At 36.4% G+C, this 13,385-nt stretch overlaps 1 protein-coding gene across 4 annotated transcripts in view; it reads left to right on the top strand.

The window, feature by feature from the left end:
- EHBP1 (EH domain binding protein 1) overlaps positions 1 to 13,385 on the top strand; it is a 348,334-nt gene that overhangs the window by 277,558 nt on the left and 57,391 nt on the right. For 3 of the 4 annotated variants that reach the window (XM_060169058.1, XM_060169056.1, XM_060169059.1), the window contains one exon: positions 8,279 to 8,426. In XM_060169058.1, the coding sequence (XP_060025041.1) occupies positions 8,279 to 8,426 (148 nt within the window). The remainder of the gene's footprint in view (positions 1 to 8,278; positions 8,427 to 13,385) is intronic. The other variant, XM_060169057.1, reaches the window with a different exon arrangement.

The raw sequence follows: 13,385 nt of genomic DNA, 5'->3' as shown, positions 1-13,385 counted from the left end.
CAAACCTTTAAAGATCTTATAATTTTATTTTTTATTTTTATTCTATCTTTGGTAGCAAGTGAATAGGTGCACTTTGGTAATCCTTGCCTCTGGACAAGCACAGATTTTTTTTTTTTTTTTTATCCTTTCTGAATGCCTAATAACAGAGCCTTGCTTCCTGCCTAATGCTGAAAGGGTAGCAGTCAAGTTCTTTCTCTTAGTTTACTATTAAATTGAGGAATTTCACGGACCATTCTGAGAACAGAATCCTGTGAAATATTAGCAGTACTAAGTAAAGCCCTATAAAAAAATTTAGATAAGTTAAAATGTATTTAGCCCAATTAATAAAAGTCCAACTCCTAAGACCATATGAAACACTGAAGAACTCAAGTAAGCATAAGATAGTATGGAATATGGGTTTGTTGATAGAAATAGGGTGCTTTGTGCTGTTACAAACACAAATTTACAAAGACTAAGGATGCAAACTACATTATTTGAAATAATATATTTCTAAATTTTGTAAAAGCTTATTTCATGAAAATGTGTGTAGACATGTTTCTTAAATAGAAAGACTTCTCAATCTATAGTTTTCAACTGACTGAATAAAAATATCTAATGTTATGAAAGACACCCTTGGGTGGGTAATGATCTCAGCAGCTACACTGACAGTTTCTCATGTTCTAATTCACCTTCACACATCCATGGCATCATTTTTTGGCTAAAGTAATGTCAGTCGTTGACATTTGCGGCAAGTATAAAAAGGACCCCCCATGGCAGCCATTTTTATTTGATTCTTAAGATCCAAAGGCTGCTGAAAGAACAATTGAATAAAGTTGAGGATTGGAGAAGCTTGATTTTCTTGTTCTCTGTGAAATGAAACTCTAGTCTTTTTCTTCCCCTTCCCCTTAAAAGCAAAAGTCTGCTAGGGGGTTGTAGCTGTGTCAAAGCCGCCGGGATGCCACTGCTGATCACTTTAATTACTACGACTAAGGAGGATAAAATTAAAAGTAGCACCATTGAAGCAGTGGAAGAAAGCTTGCCTAGATGTCGGTGAACTGTGAAATATAAAAATTGCATACCAATACATTTTTATGGAAAGGAAACAAGGAATTACATTACTTATTCTTGAAGAGTTTGTCCTTAAATTGTCAAGTTTTACTAGTACGTCTATCTATGGCAGATTGTAGACCATTTTAGAAGGATAAGAAAAATAGTAACTTGAAGACATGCTGTGAAAGGGCTAAATATTTTTTCAGTTTATGTCCAAAGTGGTTAGTTCTGATCCATCTGATCCAAAAAATATTTGAATATTTTAAATTCATTGTGTTGAAATACAAGCTTTTTGTACCATAACAGGACTTTTGCCTTATTCTGAAGATGTTAACAAAGAGGAAAGTGAAGCTTAAATGTACCACATTCAGTACTTTTCTGAAGACTTATAATTTAAAGTCAGGAACCTAAGTTTTAAATGAATATAAGTAAGTTAATTTCTCTTTACCTCTCTGTATTCAGTAGCACAAAGGGGAGTTTAACCTGATTTGTATAGCCCAAGTGTAAGTAAAGAACTGTTGTTTTTTTTAATGACAATAGCAGTAGGGCCTCAGACAAATTTTCTGAACACCAGTAATGTAATAGCTAGGACCAGCACTTTGAAATCAGACAGACAGTGATTTTAATTCTTACTATGCCATTTACAAGATGTATGACCTTGGGCAGTATATTTAAGTGAGATTCCATTTCTATCAAATCAAAGTCATAGTGGTTACCTCAGAGTGGTGAATGGTGAGACAACATGTGTGAAAACACTGCACAGGCACACAGCTAGTATTTACTCAAAAATACAGCTTCTATCAAACCCTCTAAAGAGTACATCTGTCTTACAAAAGCTAGAATGTTCTATATAACTCGGTCTAACTCTGTAAATAATACTGTATAGAAAAAGGTAAATGTCATCAGACCCATTCTTAGAAATAGGAGGCTACTTCAATTTTTTTTAGTTTATTTAGACTAGGCAGGTAAATGAAAGATACATAGGTTTCCTATGTGTTGAATTTTTCGAGTGTACTTTTAATGACAGCAGTCTTCTAAGTTACTTACCTTTGCATCCCATTGAAAAGATTCCTTTATTTTTTTCAGCAGATATAGTAAACAGATGACTTATTTACAGCTGTGAGTCGCTATCTTCTTTTGAATGCAGAAGGGTCAAAACAGATAACACATTTCTGTACTTGAGTAGGTTTAGGCAAACCATCATTGTCAGAAATATTCACCTATACAAACATAAAAAATGATGAAATAATCACTGCCCTTACTCTCTGGTCATTTTATTCCTTTGATATAAACAGTATGTTTCTTTTGAGTAAAAGACACATAGTTTTTTTTGCTATCTATTCTTTAAATACTACTGTAAAAACTGACTTTAAAAATTTTTTAATTTTATTTTATTTATTTTTTTATACAGCAGGTTCTTATTAGTTATCCATTTTATCCATATTAGTGTATATATGTCAATCCCAATCTCCCAATTTGTAAAAACTGACTTTTAATGAAGCTTATATATAAAAATTAGTTTTACATATAAGGAATCTGGATATTACTAATACTATCAATTAAATTGGTTGCATAATCAATTTCTATAATTACAAGCTTTTCCTTCTGACCTTAACAATTAACTTCTATTTTTTCAGTTGGTTCTTTGTCTTAAGGAAACTCAATGGGTGAGAAAACAAACAACGCAGATATGCCATCCCACTGGAGCCCTCCAAGGCCCAAGCAAAATTATCTCTGTGGTGTTAGGACGTTAGCAGAAAAGTAAATCAGGGCAATCTGATAGGAAACTAGAATTCTGTCAGTCAGGCTCAAGATTTTGCGCTGTGTCCATAAACTTTGTTTACTGTAGGGTTTTATGAGTTGTAACCTGCCCTTGTAGTCTGTTAATGAGGCTAAATCTTGCTACTTGAGAACTGAATTACAGCACACCTCTGGGCTAATGGTTATAAACAGAAAGTCCCATTAGGGCTGCATTCTGATTTGTTCGTTTACATTTTTTCTATTGTATAGAGAACAATGATGGGTAAATAGGTACAAACAAACAATTTACATGGAAATTGATAAAGTGTCCCTACTTAGTATTTAGAGTTGGTTTTATTAATGATTGCCTGCTTTAAATTGCACTCTTGGTAAGCTCTCAGAAACATTTGCAGGTGGGAATATTATTGGGGGAGGAGGGGGAAGCGGTAGCTGGTAAGAAAAAACTAGGTTCCCATTTCATATTCATAAAGGTAGAATCATTTATTTCATTTTTATGCAGTTAAGATGACCCAAGACTACTTCATCTTAGTCTGAATCACCAGATTCCAGCTCTGCGAGAAGTTATTACACGCAGTGAAATTCACTTAAACCTAGTTGCCTGAGGCATATCAAATAATGGTTTTTATTAGTGCTCTTAACTTTTCTTAAGTTTGAAAGATGAAAGTTTAGTAAAAGCTCAATTTTCCTCAGTTAGTCATGTAATTTGATACTTTTGGGGGATCAAATAGTTTGAAGGTTAAAAGCAGGGCCCTGTAGTCAGACAGACCTGGGCTGGACTCCTGGCTCAGACATCAGTTCTAGCTGTGTGACCTTGGAACTCTAAACTTAAATATTCTCATTGGTAAAAATCAGGTTGTAAAAATTAAATGAGATCATGCATATAAAGCACTTAGCACATAAAAGCTCAAGAAATATCAGCAACCGTCACCAAAGTTACCATTATCAAGCCTGTATTTCCTTTTATTTTCTAAGTTCAGAAGTATTAATAATGAACTAAGGATTTTTGTATATTATTCTTGCGTCTTTGGTCTCACACTGCCCAGTACATACTACTCCTCTAACTACAAATAAGCTCACATCTCTAAATATTAAGAAAATTCCCCTTGAGGGGCTTCTCTGGTGGTCCAGTGGCTAGGACTCTGCGCTCCCAATGCAGGGGGCCCGGGTTCGATCCCTAGTCAGGGAACTAGATCCCACACGCACGCTGCAACTAAAGATCCTGCATGCTGCAAATAAGATCCCCCACTTGGCAACTAAGATCCCACGTGCCTCAACTAAGACCCAGCGCAACCAAAATAAATAAATAAATATTTTTTTAAAAAGAAAAGAAAATCTCCCTTGAATGTTACATCTCTCTTCTTTTGCCCCTACCACCCACCCCAGAAGTCTACCATTTCATGTCTTTCCTCCCTTCCCCCCAAGACTTTTGAAAAATAACTCTTATTACAAGAGTAGTACATGTGTATTATAGAAAGTTAGAAAATGATGACAAAGAAAACAAAAATATCACATTTCCATACCCAGATATCTCCACCATGCCAATTTTGTGAATAACCTTCCAAGTCTTATGTATGTATTTATTTTGCCAAAAAGACAAAACAAAGTTATTACTGTATAAACTGTTTTTCAGTCAAGTTGTATTTTCTCTCATTTAATAACTCTAATTATATTCAGATTTCTCTAATTGATTCAACAGTGTCCTTTACAGCTGGTTTATCCAAACTAGTATCTAACCTAGGACTACACATTGCATCTGGTCAAGTCCCTTTTGTTGGTGGAGATGATGATTAGTTGTTTTTGCTGTGTTTGTTTAGATAACTCTTATTAAAATGACCAGATTAATTGGCCTGAATATCCTACTTTCTAGATTTGTTTGGTTGCTTCCTTGCTGTGTCATTTATCATGTTTCTCTGTCTCCTGTGTTTATGATAAACTGGAGGTTGTATCTGAAGGCTTAGTAGATTCACTTTAGACATCTGGGCTAGAATATTATAGGTGGTGTTCGCTTCATGTGTTTCATATCAAAAAACATATAACAGGGACTTTCCTGGTGGTGCAGTGGTGGAGAATCCGCCTGCCAATGCAGGGGACACGGGTTTGATCCCTGGTCCAGGAAGATCCCACAGGCCACGGAGCAGCTAAGCCCGTGAACCACAAGTACTGAGCCTGCGCTGTAGGGCCTGCGAGCCACAACTGCTGAGCCCACATGCTACAACTACTGAAGCACGTGCACCTAGAGCCTGTGCTTTGCAACAAGAGAATCCACTGCAATGAGAAGCACGCTCACCGCAACGAAGAGTAGCCCCCACTCACCACAACTTGAGAAAGCCTATGTGCAACAATGAAGACCCAACACAGTCAAAAATAAGTAAAAAATTAAATTTAATTTAAAAATTTAAAAAAAACATAACATATGGTTGACTCAACATTAGTGATGCTAAGACTGACCATTAGAGTAGTGGTTTCTAATCCCTGATCTAGTTCTGATCTCTTCATTTAAAGTTAGGTTTTCCTCTTGTAATTAGGGAATAATCTGTGTGGTGTTACTTAAGCATGTGGTCCAATTATTAATGCTGTAAAACAAACAATCCCAAACTTAATGGTGTAAAAATTTTTTTTATTCTCAGATTCTATGGGTCAGGACTTCAGATAGGGTATAGTGTGGATGCTTTGTTTCTGTTCCACATTGTCTGGGGTGTCAGCTGGGGAGACTTGAACAGTTGGAGGTGACCCAAAATGGCTGAAAGTGGAGATTCTGAAGAAGGCTTTATTCACATGTTTGACACGTGAGCCAGGAAGACTTAAGGCTGAACTTGGCTGGGAATGTGGACTGGTGCACCTATGTGTAGCTTGGGATTCTCACAGCATGACAGCTAGGTTCCCAGAAAGTACAAAATGCAAGAATTTCAAGAGAACTGGACAAAAGGGGTGTAGCCTTTTCTGACCTAGCCTTGAAAATCACCTGCAGCACTTCTACATTCTGTTGATTATGTACAAGTCACTAAAGCTGGCCCACACTCAAGGGGAGGGGAATTAAGCTTTACCTTTTGATGAGGGAATGGCAAGGTCATGTTGCAGAAAGCATGTGGGATGAGAAATACTATCATGGCCATCTTTGGAAAATACATAATATTATTATTATAGCTGGTGGTATTTTATAAAGTTGAGCTTTCTGTAATTGACTGGGGCTATTTAGTTACCCTAAACTTCAGTTCCCACTGGAAAGACAGGTTAAGTGTTTGATTTTTTTCCTCTAATTAGTAATTTTTAGGAGTTCTTTTAAAAGCTACCTCAGGGCTTCCCTGGTGGCGCAGTGGTTGAGAGTCCGCCTGTAGATGCAGGGGGCACGGGTTCGTGCCCCGGTCCGGGAAGATCCCACATGCTGCGGAGCGGCTGGGCCCCTGAGCCATGGCCGCTGAGCCTGCGCGTCCGGAGCCTGTGCTCCGTAACGGGAGAGGCCTACGTACCGCAAAAAAAAAAAAAAAAAAAAGCTACCTCAAATGAGTTTATATATCCTTCTAAGAACTTTCTGAATATCATAATGAATTGATGAGTTTTCATTGATTCAGTGTGTGATTTCGTTGATTCAATTCATTGCAGTCATTGTTTGCTTGTTTGTTTTGATACTGAAATTGCTTCAGTTTGTCCACTGGGAGCTTCAAGCTTGTCTCTGGGTCCATTCAATACCTCTGTTAATCTACCCGCATTAATTTTGACAGCTCTCTATTCTAGCCATCTCAAAATTTGTGAAAGAATTGCCTAGCCTTGAACTCTACCAAGCTAGTGTCTTACCCCTGTCTCTTCTGACTCAGCTTTTTTCTTCCCTCTACATCTAATCAGTTACTAAGAATTGGTACAGGTACCAATTCTAGCTCTGATGTATTTCTTACACCTGTCTCCTTCCATTCCCATTGCCACCATCCCAGTTCTGAATCTCATTATAGCTTCCTTGTACTGTTTATAAGAGCCTCCTAAGTAGTCTCTTTCCAGTCCCCCTAGGCCAGCCTATCGTATACACTGTTGTCAGATTAATCTTTAATCTTTCTCAGATACAACTCAGGTTGATCATTCCCCTTGACAAAAAAAAAAAAAAGAAAAAAAAGACACAAAAACAAACCTCTTTCTTCTGAACTCTTCATCTGTTTTTATTACACCTCCTTATTGTGGCTGTTTTATCTTTCCCTCTATAATATAAGCTTTGAAAGTATAAATCGTTAAGTTTTCATATCTAGTACCAAGTACCAAGGTATGTACTAAGGACCAAAGATACAAAGATAAATCACATCTAGCTCCTGCATTCAAGTAGCTCAGTTCTAATGAGAAGGAGATGTTTGTACAGAGTTATAACTTGACAGGTATTATTTTAAAAAGTAATCTCACACACACACGCACGCGCGCACACGGTACTATAGTAACATAGAAGGAGAACTTCATTCCACCAGTGGGGAGGAGGGAAGAGTAGTCAGGGGAAGTTTAGTGGATTTAAACTGAATCTTGAAGAATGAGTAGGAGTTAAATAGATGATAGAAGAACATTTCAGGAAGACAAAATGATATATTCAAATCCATGGATGCATGAAACTACATGATACAAACAATTTTGTATAAATAGATGTGAGGTTTTATAGAGATTGGGAGAGGTTAAGGGAAGATAACTGCACAGATATGTTGGGGCCATATTATTTCAGGCTTTGTTTTGTCATAATAATGCCTTATATCATATACTTTCCAGTTTACAAAGCAATTTCACATTGATTATTTGCAATTCATAATAGCCCTTTTTTAGGAGGCAAAACCTATTTTAGTTATTTAATTCTCTGTCATTTTTAGTTATTTTAAATATCAAAAACCACACTAGATTTTACTTTTTCTTCTCAATGTTTGTCTGGGGGGAAGGCATAGTAGAAATGAGGACAGAAATACATCAGTTACCCAATTCTGATTTTAAAACTATCAACAACAATAACTGTGGAACTAATGTGTACTATCCCCATTCCTGCTGTAGCCCCCTAAAAATACCACTTCCTATATTTGATCAACATGATGTAGCAGCATATTCTGCTATCAAAGATTTCTTTTAGCCAGTGCTCTATGCCTTTACTAGAAAATTGCAAGTTAAATTCTAATCTTAAAAAAATAAGGTATTAATTGAAATTCTGTTTTCAGTATTGTTACTTTTTTCCTATAAGCCTGATTATTTTATTAATAGTAGATCCTGCTCTTTTCTCAGTAATTATATTGCCAAACATTCTTTAAAGGCTAGTTTGAATCTTTAACAGACATAATACAATAATTTGTAAATGTTTTTTAAAAATCTGATTCTTGGATGTCTTTTAAAAATGGTATGACATCCAACTGATATAGAGCATCCTATTTATAATGTGGGCCAAGCACCATGCTGTAAACCAGTTACTATCATGATGATCAGATTGAAAATGAAATTGCATTTCTGTCAATTACTGAGTTGGCAACTGTTCAATATATCTTAGCAGCAAGATGAAGAGCGACGTCGGCAGCTGAGAGAGAGAGCTCGTCAGCTAATAGCAGAAGCTCGATCGGGAGTGAAGATGTCAGAACTTCCCAGCTATGGTGAAATGGCTGCAGAAAAGTTGAAAGAAAGGTCAAAGGCATCTGGAGGTGAGTTAAAGAATCTTGTATCATATTCTACACACAACCCAGAAATCCGCAATGGATGTTTTGGGACTTTTTATTCTTACTTCAAAATGTTGTGCATCAAATACATAAAATTTCTAGCCTATCAGTATGTTACAAAAAACTTAAAGCATAGTAAATCAGAAGATGACTATTGCCAATTTCCAAGTCAACTCAAGAAGTACTTTGATTATGATTAAGTATGATTAGTACTCAAGTAACACTAAGAGTATGATTTAGGAGAAAACTCAGACGGGCCTTGGTTTGTAATTCCCCATGATGCCTCATTAATTGTATTAGGAGTGAGTAAAATGCAATCAAGTCCTCAACATGTAGATCACAAGACTTGTTAGTGGAGAGCTTTGGCATGAGAGATTTTCACTTTGAACCAGATCTTTGGAAAGTAGCTTTAACAGTGTTCCAGCATTATAGCCTGACATGTAAGCATTTTGAACAAGTCCCATATGCATTTCTTCTTAGTCTCCTGATTCGAAGAGGGTCTTTTTCAATATCTGTAGAAATTATTCTAAGCTTTATTTTAGGACAAGGACTGTACATATAATTAAAGGGAATTTTAGTTTTGCCTCTCAGTGCTCAATTTGGGCATCTTTAACTTGAAACTTTTTACATTTTTATTTGAGTAGTATATTCAGGAGGCCTGTGGGGTTTTCTATTTCAAAGGTATGTGACCTATTTATCTATCAGAACATGCCAGGTACTTGTCCTGAATTAATCTTAAATGCTAAAAGATCACTCTGGAGAGTAGGCAAGTGAGGACTCGAATAAGACCTTAGAGAACTGAAACAAAGGAAACCATTTCTAGGTCAATGATAAGTTTCTTCAAAGTAAACTGAAACTTACTGCTGTTATTTCTAATTGATTCCTTATATTAAAATCTTACTGTTGTAGAGCATTCCAACCAATGCCTATAGCATATAACCTTCCATCCCATACATTTGAAAGCTGCTTTCCCAAGTAGCTGTATATCTGTCCATCTGGTATTCTCAGAATGTTTATTTCTTAGTTAAATCCTTCATCTTACCTTTTCAACTCCTGTCATTCAGAATTTTTATTACAGTTTCTATACTCACTACTAAAGTTTTATAGTAACAGCAGTAACTACTCACAGCTACATTATATAATGCTATTATAATTTGCTTTCATTTATGATTAGTAACAAGATGTTTCTTTGATATCATAAAAATTCCAGATATTCTAAGTAAATCTTAAAAATCTTTGCCTCCTTGTATCTCAGAAAGATAGAAAAAGTCTCATATTCTCGACCCTCCGGATAGACTGCCCTAAAGCTACTAATACTACCTCCCTGTGATATCATAAACCCATGGAAGAGTAGTAATAATAAGATAGAGAGGCATCCACTGTCTCAATTTTATTTTCCAGCAGTGAGCAGATAACAACGCTAAATGAGTTGTGAACTCTGGGAAGGCTAAGAATTAAAAATTTCTGATTAATGGTGTGGGATGAGTTAGCTATGTAATTGGTCTTATCTCTATAATCCAACCCCAGTTGAGCCTAAGCCAGGACTAGACTAGGTAGAGAGACTTAGTCAGTGTTATAACCCCAAAAATGGGTATCTTCCCAACTTGGTAACTGGGGAAAGTGAAGACCTGATTTTGGCATCATTCAGCAGTCAACAGAGTGAAAAAGAACAAGTGAGGATTGGATCTCTGAAGCTAGCAAAGAAGTACAGACTAGAAAAGGAAAAGCCAGGTGAAATGAAGGCGGGACAGGGTTCAACAGATGACTTATGAGAACCTGCTGAAGAGTCTAGACTGTTCCCTAAGGAGACCAAAGTGCCCAGGGTCCATTTCTCTCATAGGACACACCATACCTTGGATGTTGGAAACGGCCACATATCAGATGATAGGCTCTTAATCAGACCTAAGGTTGAGCTACAAGCAGTGCAGGCCTATTCCTTGACCTCAGTGGTGGATATTGGCCTGTCTTCATAAAGGTGTATGGTTCTGACTAGGTCTGCTCTGGCATCAAGGCCTAAGCTGAAGCTATCAAGGCCGGAGGCGGGGAAGAGACCTTTAGGTCAAGGGAGAGGGTAAAATTCCTGCCTAGAATTCAACCATTCATACATACACATTTATCTGTTTAGCAGTGCCAGTCGCTGTGCTAGGCTGGGATTCGGCAAACTTCCTGGAAAGGGCCAGAGTAAATTTTTATAGCCTTCGCAGACCATGTGTTCTCTGTCTTAACTACTCGACTCTGCTCTTGTAGTCTGAAAGCAGGCTTGAACAATATGTCAATTAATGAGCATGCCTGTTATTTACCCCAAAATGGTGGTGGGCTGGTTTTTGCCCCCATGCTATAGTTTGCTGACCCTTACATAGCAAATTAGAAATTCACTTGATTTCACAAGAGTCTAATTCCTAAATGAAAATAACCCTATGAGGTTGATAAGTCAGGGGGAAACAGTTAACAAATTAGTGTCCATTCTTCCAATGTCTAATGGGAATTATCAGGTCTGAATAAGGAATAGTGTGAAAGGAGGAGAGAAAAATGAATAGGGACCAGCCTAGAAGACAGACTAGGGTGGGAAAATTTTTGGAAGCAGTGGTCCAAAGTGACAAAGAAGAGGGGGTAGTCAAGAGCTGAAATAATCAGGTGAAAGCACAACCTAGGGGACGCGTTGAACATGATACTCAAACTCACTGCCTGAACCTACTTGAAAAGCCTGTTTTTTTTCCATCCTCAGTGAGGAAAGGAAAACTTAGTAGTAAGTTAGAGGTGAGGTGTCATAAGCCTCAGGTGTCCGCAGAAAATATATGCAAGATATTTTAGGTCATGTAAAGCCAGGTATTCAAGCATCCCACTTGCATCCTATTTCAACCAGAAGTAGCCTAATTCTTGTGAAATAACAGAATCAGTCCAAGGAGCTACAGCCTGGCTTTTACTTGTCCTCCTCTTGACATAATTTTAGGACTTAGAGGAGCGTCAGGTGATATTGTGGTATACTACATGTGTTTTTTCAATTTCTGCTTCGTTGTTTAGCTGTAGACCTATAACAGCCTCCTTTTAAAATCCTCATTTTAGGTAACAAAGTTGTGGGTTCATTTATTGTATTGATCTTACTTGGCAAGGTACAGTTGTTTGTGGATGAATTGTGGTATTTTCATTTTTAGTTGTATGGTATTGTGGTCAGAGAATATGCCCTGAATTTCTGCTTTGAGAATTAATAAGTTTTTATTTTGGCCAAATAAATGTTACATTTTTATTAATGGCCCATGGGCACTTGCAAGGAAGGTGTTTATCTAATTTGAAGATGATATTATAATATATCATATATTTATTATATATTACATGGGATGTATATGATATAGATTTTATATATTTTATGTGTACTTATATATATGTGTATATATGTCATATATGTATTTTTTTATTCTGTAGCTTATCACTTTGGTTTGGGTTAGGTGAGGGTCATTGAACTTTTAAACTGACATTTTTGCCTCTCTGATTTAGATGGAATAGTGTACTTTGTTTTTGCATTTCAAATGAATAAATTAAAATTTAAAAATTTTATCCATGAGAATGTTTGTGTGCCTGCATTATCCTTATTTCAGTTATGGCAAATAGATTTATCTAAATTTGTTGACCCAAAATAAAATCTTACAGGCCTTCAGTAATTTTTACTTTCAGCTTCTATTAATAATATATTTGTATTGTTTTCTATCATTTGTTTGATTTCTATAGAATAACTTTAAAAGTTATGAATTTCATAGGGAACCTTCAATGAGAATTTTAAAATCATGATACAAATGAGAAATTTTATTCTGAATATTTTTTTTTTCCTGGGAAGAAACAGTTTCATGTACACTTAGGTACCATCTCTGTATTCTCTAAACCACCATTTTGTGTGAATATTTTTTTTTATTTATTTATTTTTGGCTGCGTTGGGTCTTCATTGCTGCATGCAGGCTTTTTCTATTACTCTTTGTTGCAGTGCACAGGCTTCTCATTGCGATGGCTTCTCTTGTTGCGAAGCACAGGCTCTAGGTGCGCAGGCTTCAGTAGTTGTGGCTCGCAGGCTCAGTAATTGTGGCGCACGGACTTAGTTGCTCCACGCATATGGTATCTTCCCAGACCAGGGCTTGAACCCATGTCCTCTGCATTGGCAGCCGGATTCTTAACCATTGCACCATCAGGGAGGTCCCTGTGAATATGTTTTTAATGGTAGCCTCAATTTCTTTTTTTAAAAGTGCAGATATTCTTTTTTTACTGTCACCAGATATTCTGATTTTTCATTCAATTTATTTATAAATGATAAGTGTTGTAAGACTGGCCTTATTGCTGTGCTATTAATCATACCATTGGGATCCCCATTTTGCTTATAGTGCTATGCAGTGTCAGCTAGAATGCATTGTCTCATTCCAGTGTATATACAATCTCTTTTTACCTTTTCCTATACACATTATACATGCCATACTTGCAAACCACCTTCCATTGTGTATTGGATCTCTAGTTTACTTTCTGCCACGCTTACCTACTGGATTTTCAGTGGTTAGCCATAAAGATATATATAATCTTATATATATCGTATAAATAACGTATAATATTTTAAACACACACACAAAGACAAACATGCACTTTAATTCTGCTAAAATGCATTTAGAGTATTTCAACAGGTGTTAAGAAATGTGTAACATTTTAACTATCGAAAAGAATTCCTGTTCATTGTAAACCTGAAGTCAGTGAATGGAAAGAAAGTGGAAACCTATTCTTAAGAAAACCTGAGCTGTATGGGAGATCAATTTTTACTTTTCCCCTTCCCAAATAGTAATCCTTTTATCTAAGGTTAACAATACATATATAAACATTGAGTTAACCCACTCAGCATTACTGGTGAGTGGTAGTATAGATAGAGATTTCATTTAGCTGGGAAATAAAATGAATGGCACCTGTTTAACATCACAC

This window comes from Lagenorhynchus albirostris, chromosome 13, assembly GCF_949774975.1.
Source record: "Lagenorhynchus albirostris chromosome 13, mLagAlb1.1, whole genome shotgun sequence".
Lineage (NCBI taxonomy): Eukaryota > Metazoa > Chordata > Mammalia > Artiodactyla > Delphinidae > Lagenorhynchus > Lagenorhynchus albirostris.
The sequence above is the reverse complement of the archived record's forward strand: the minus strand, read 5'-3'. Positions and strand labels throughout refer to the sequence as shown.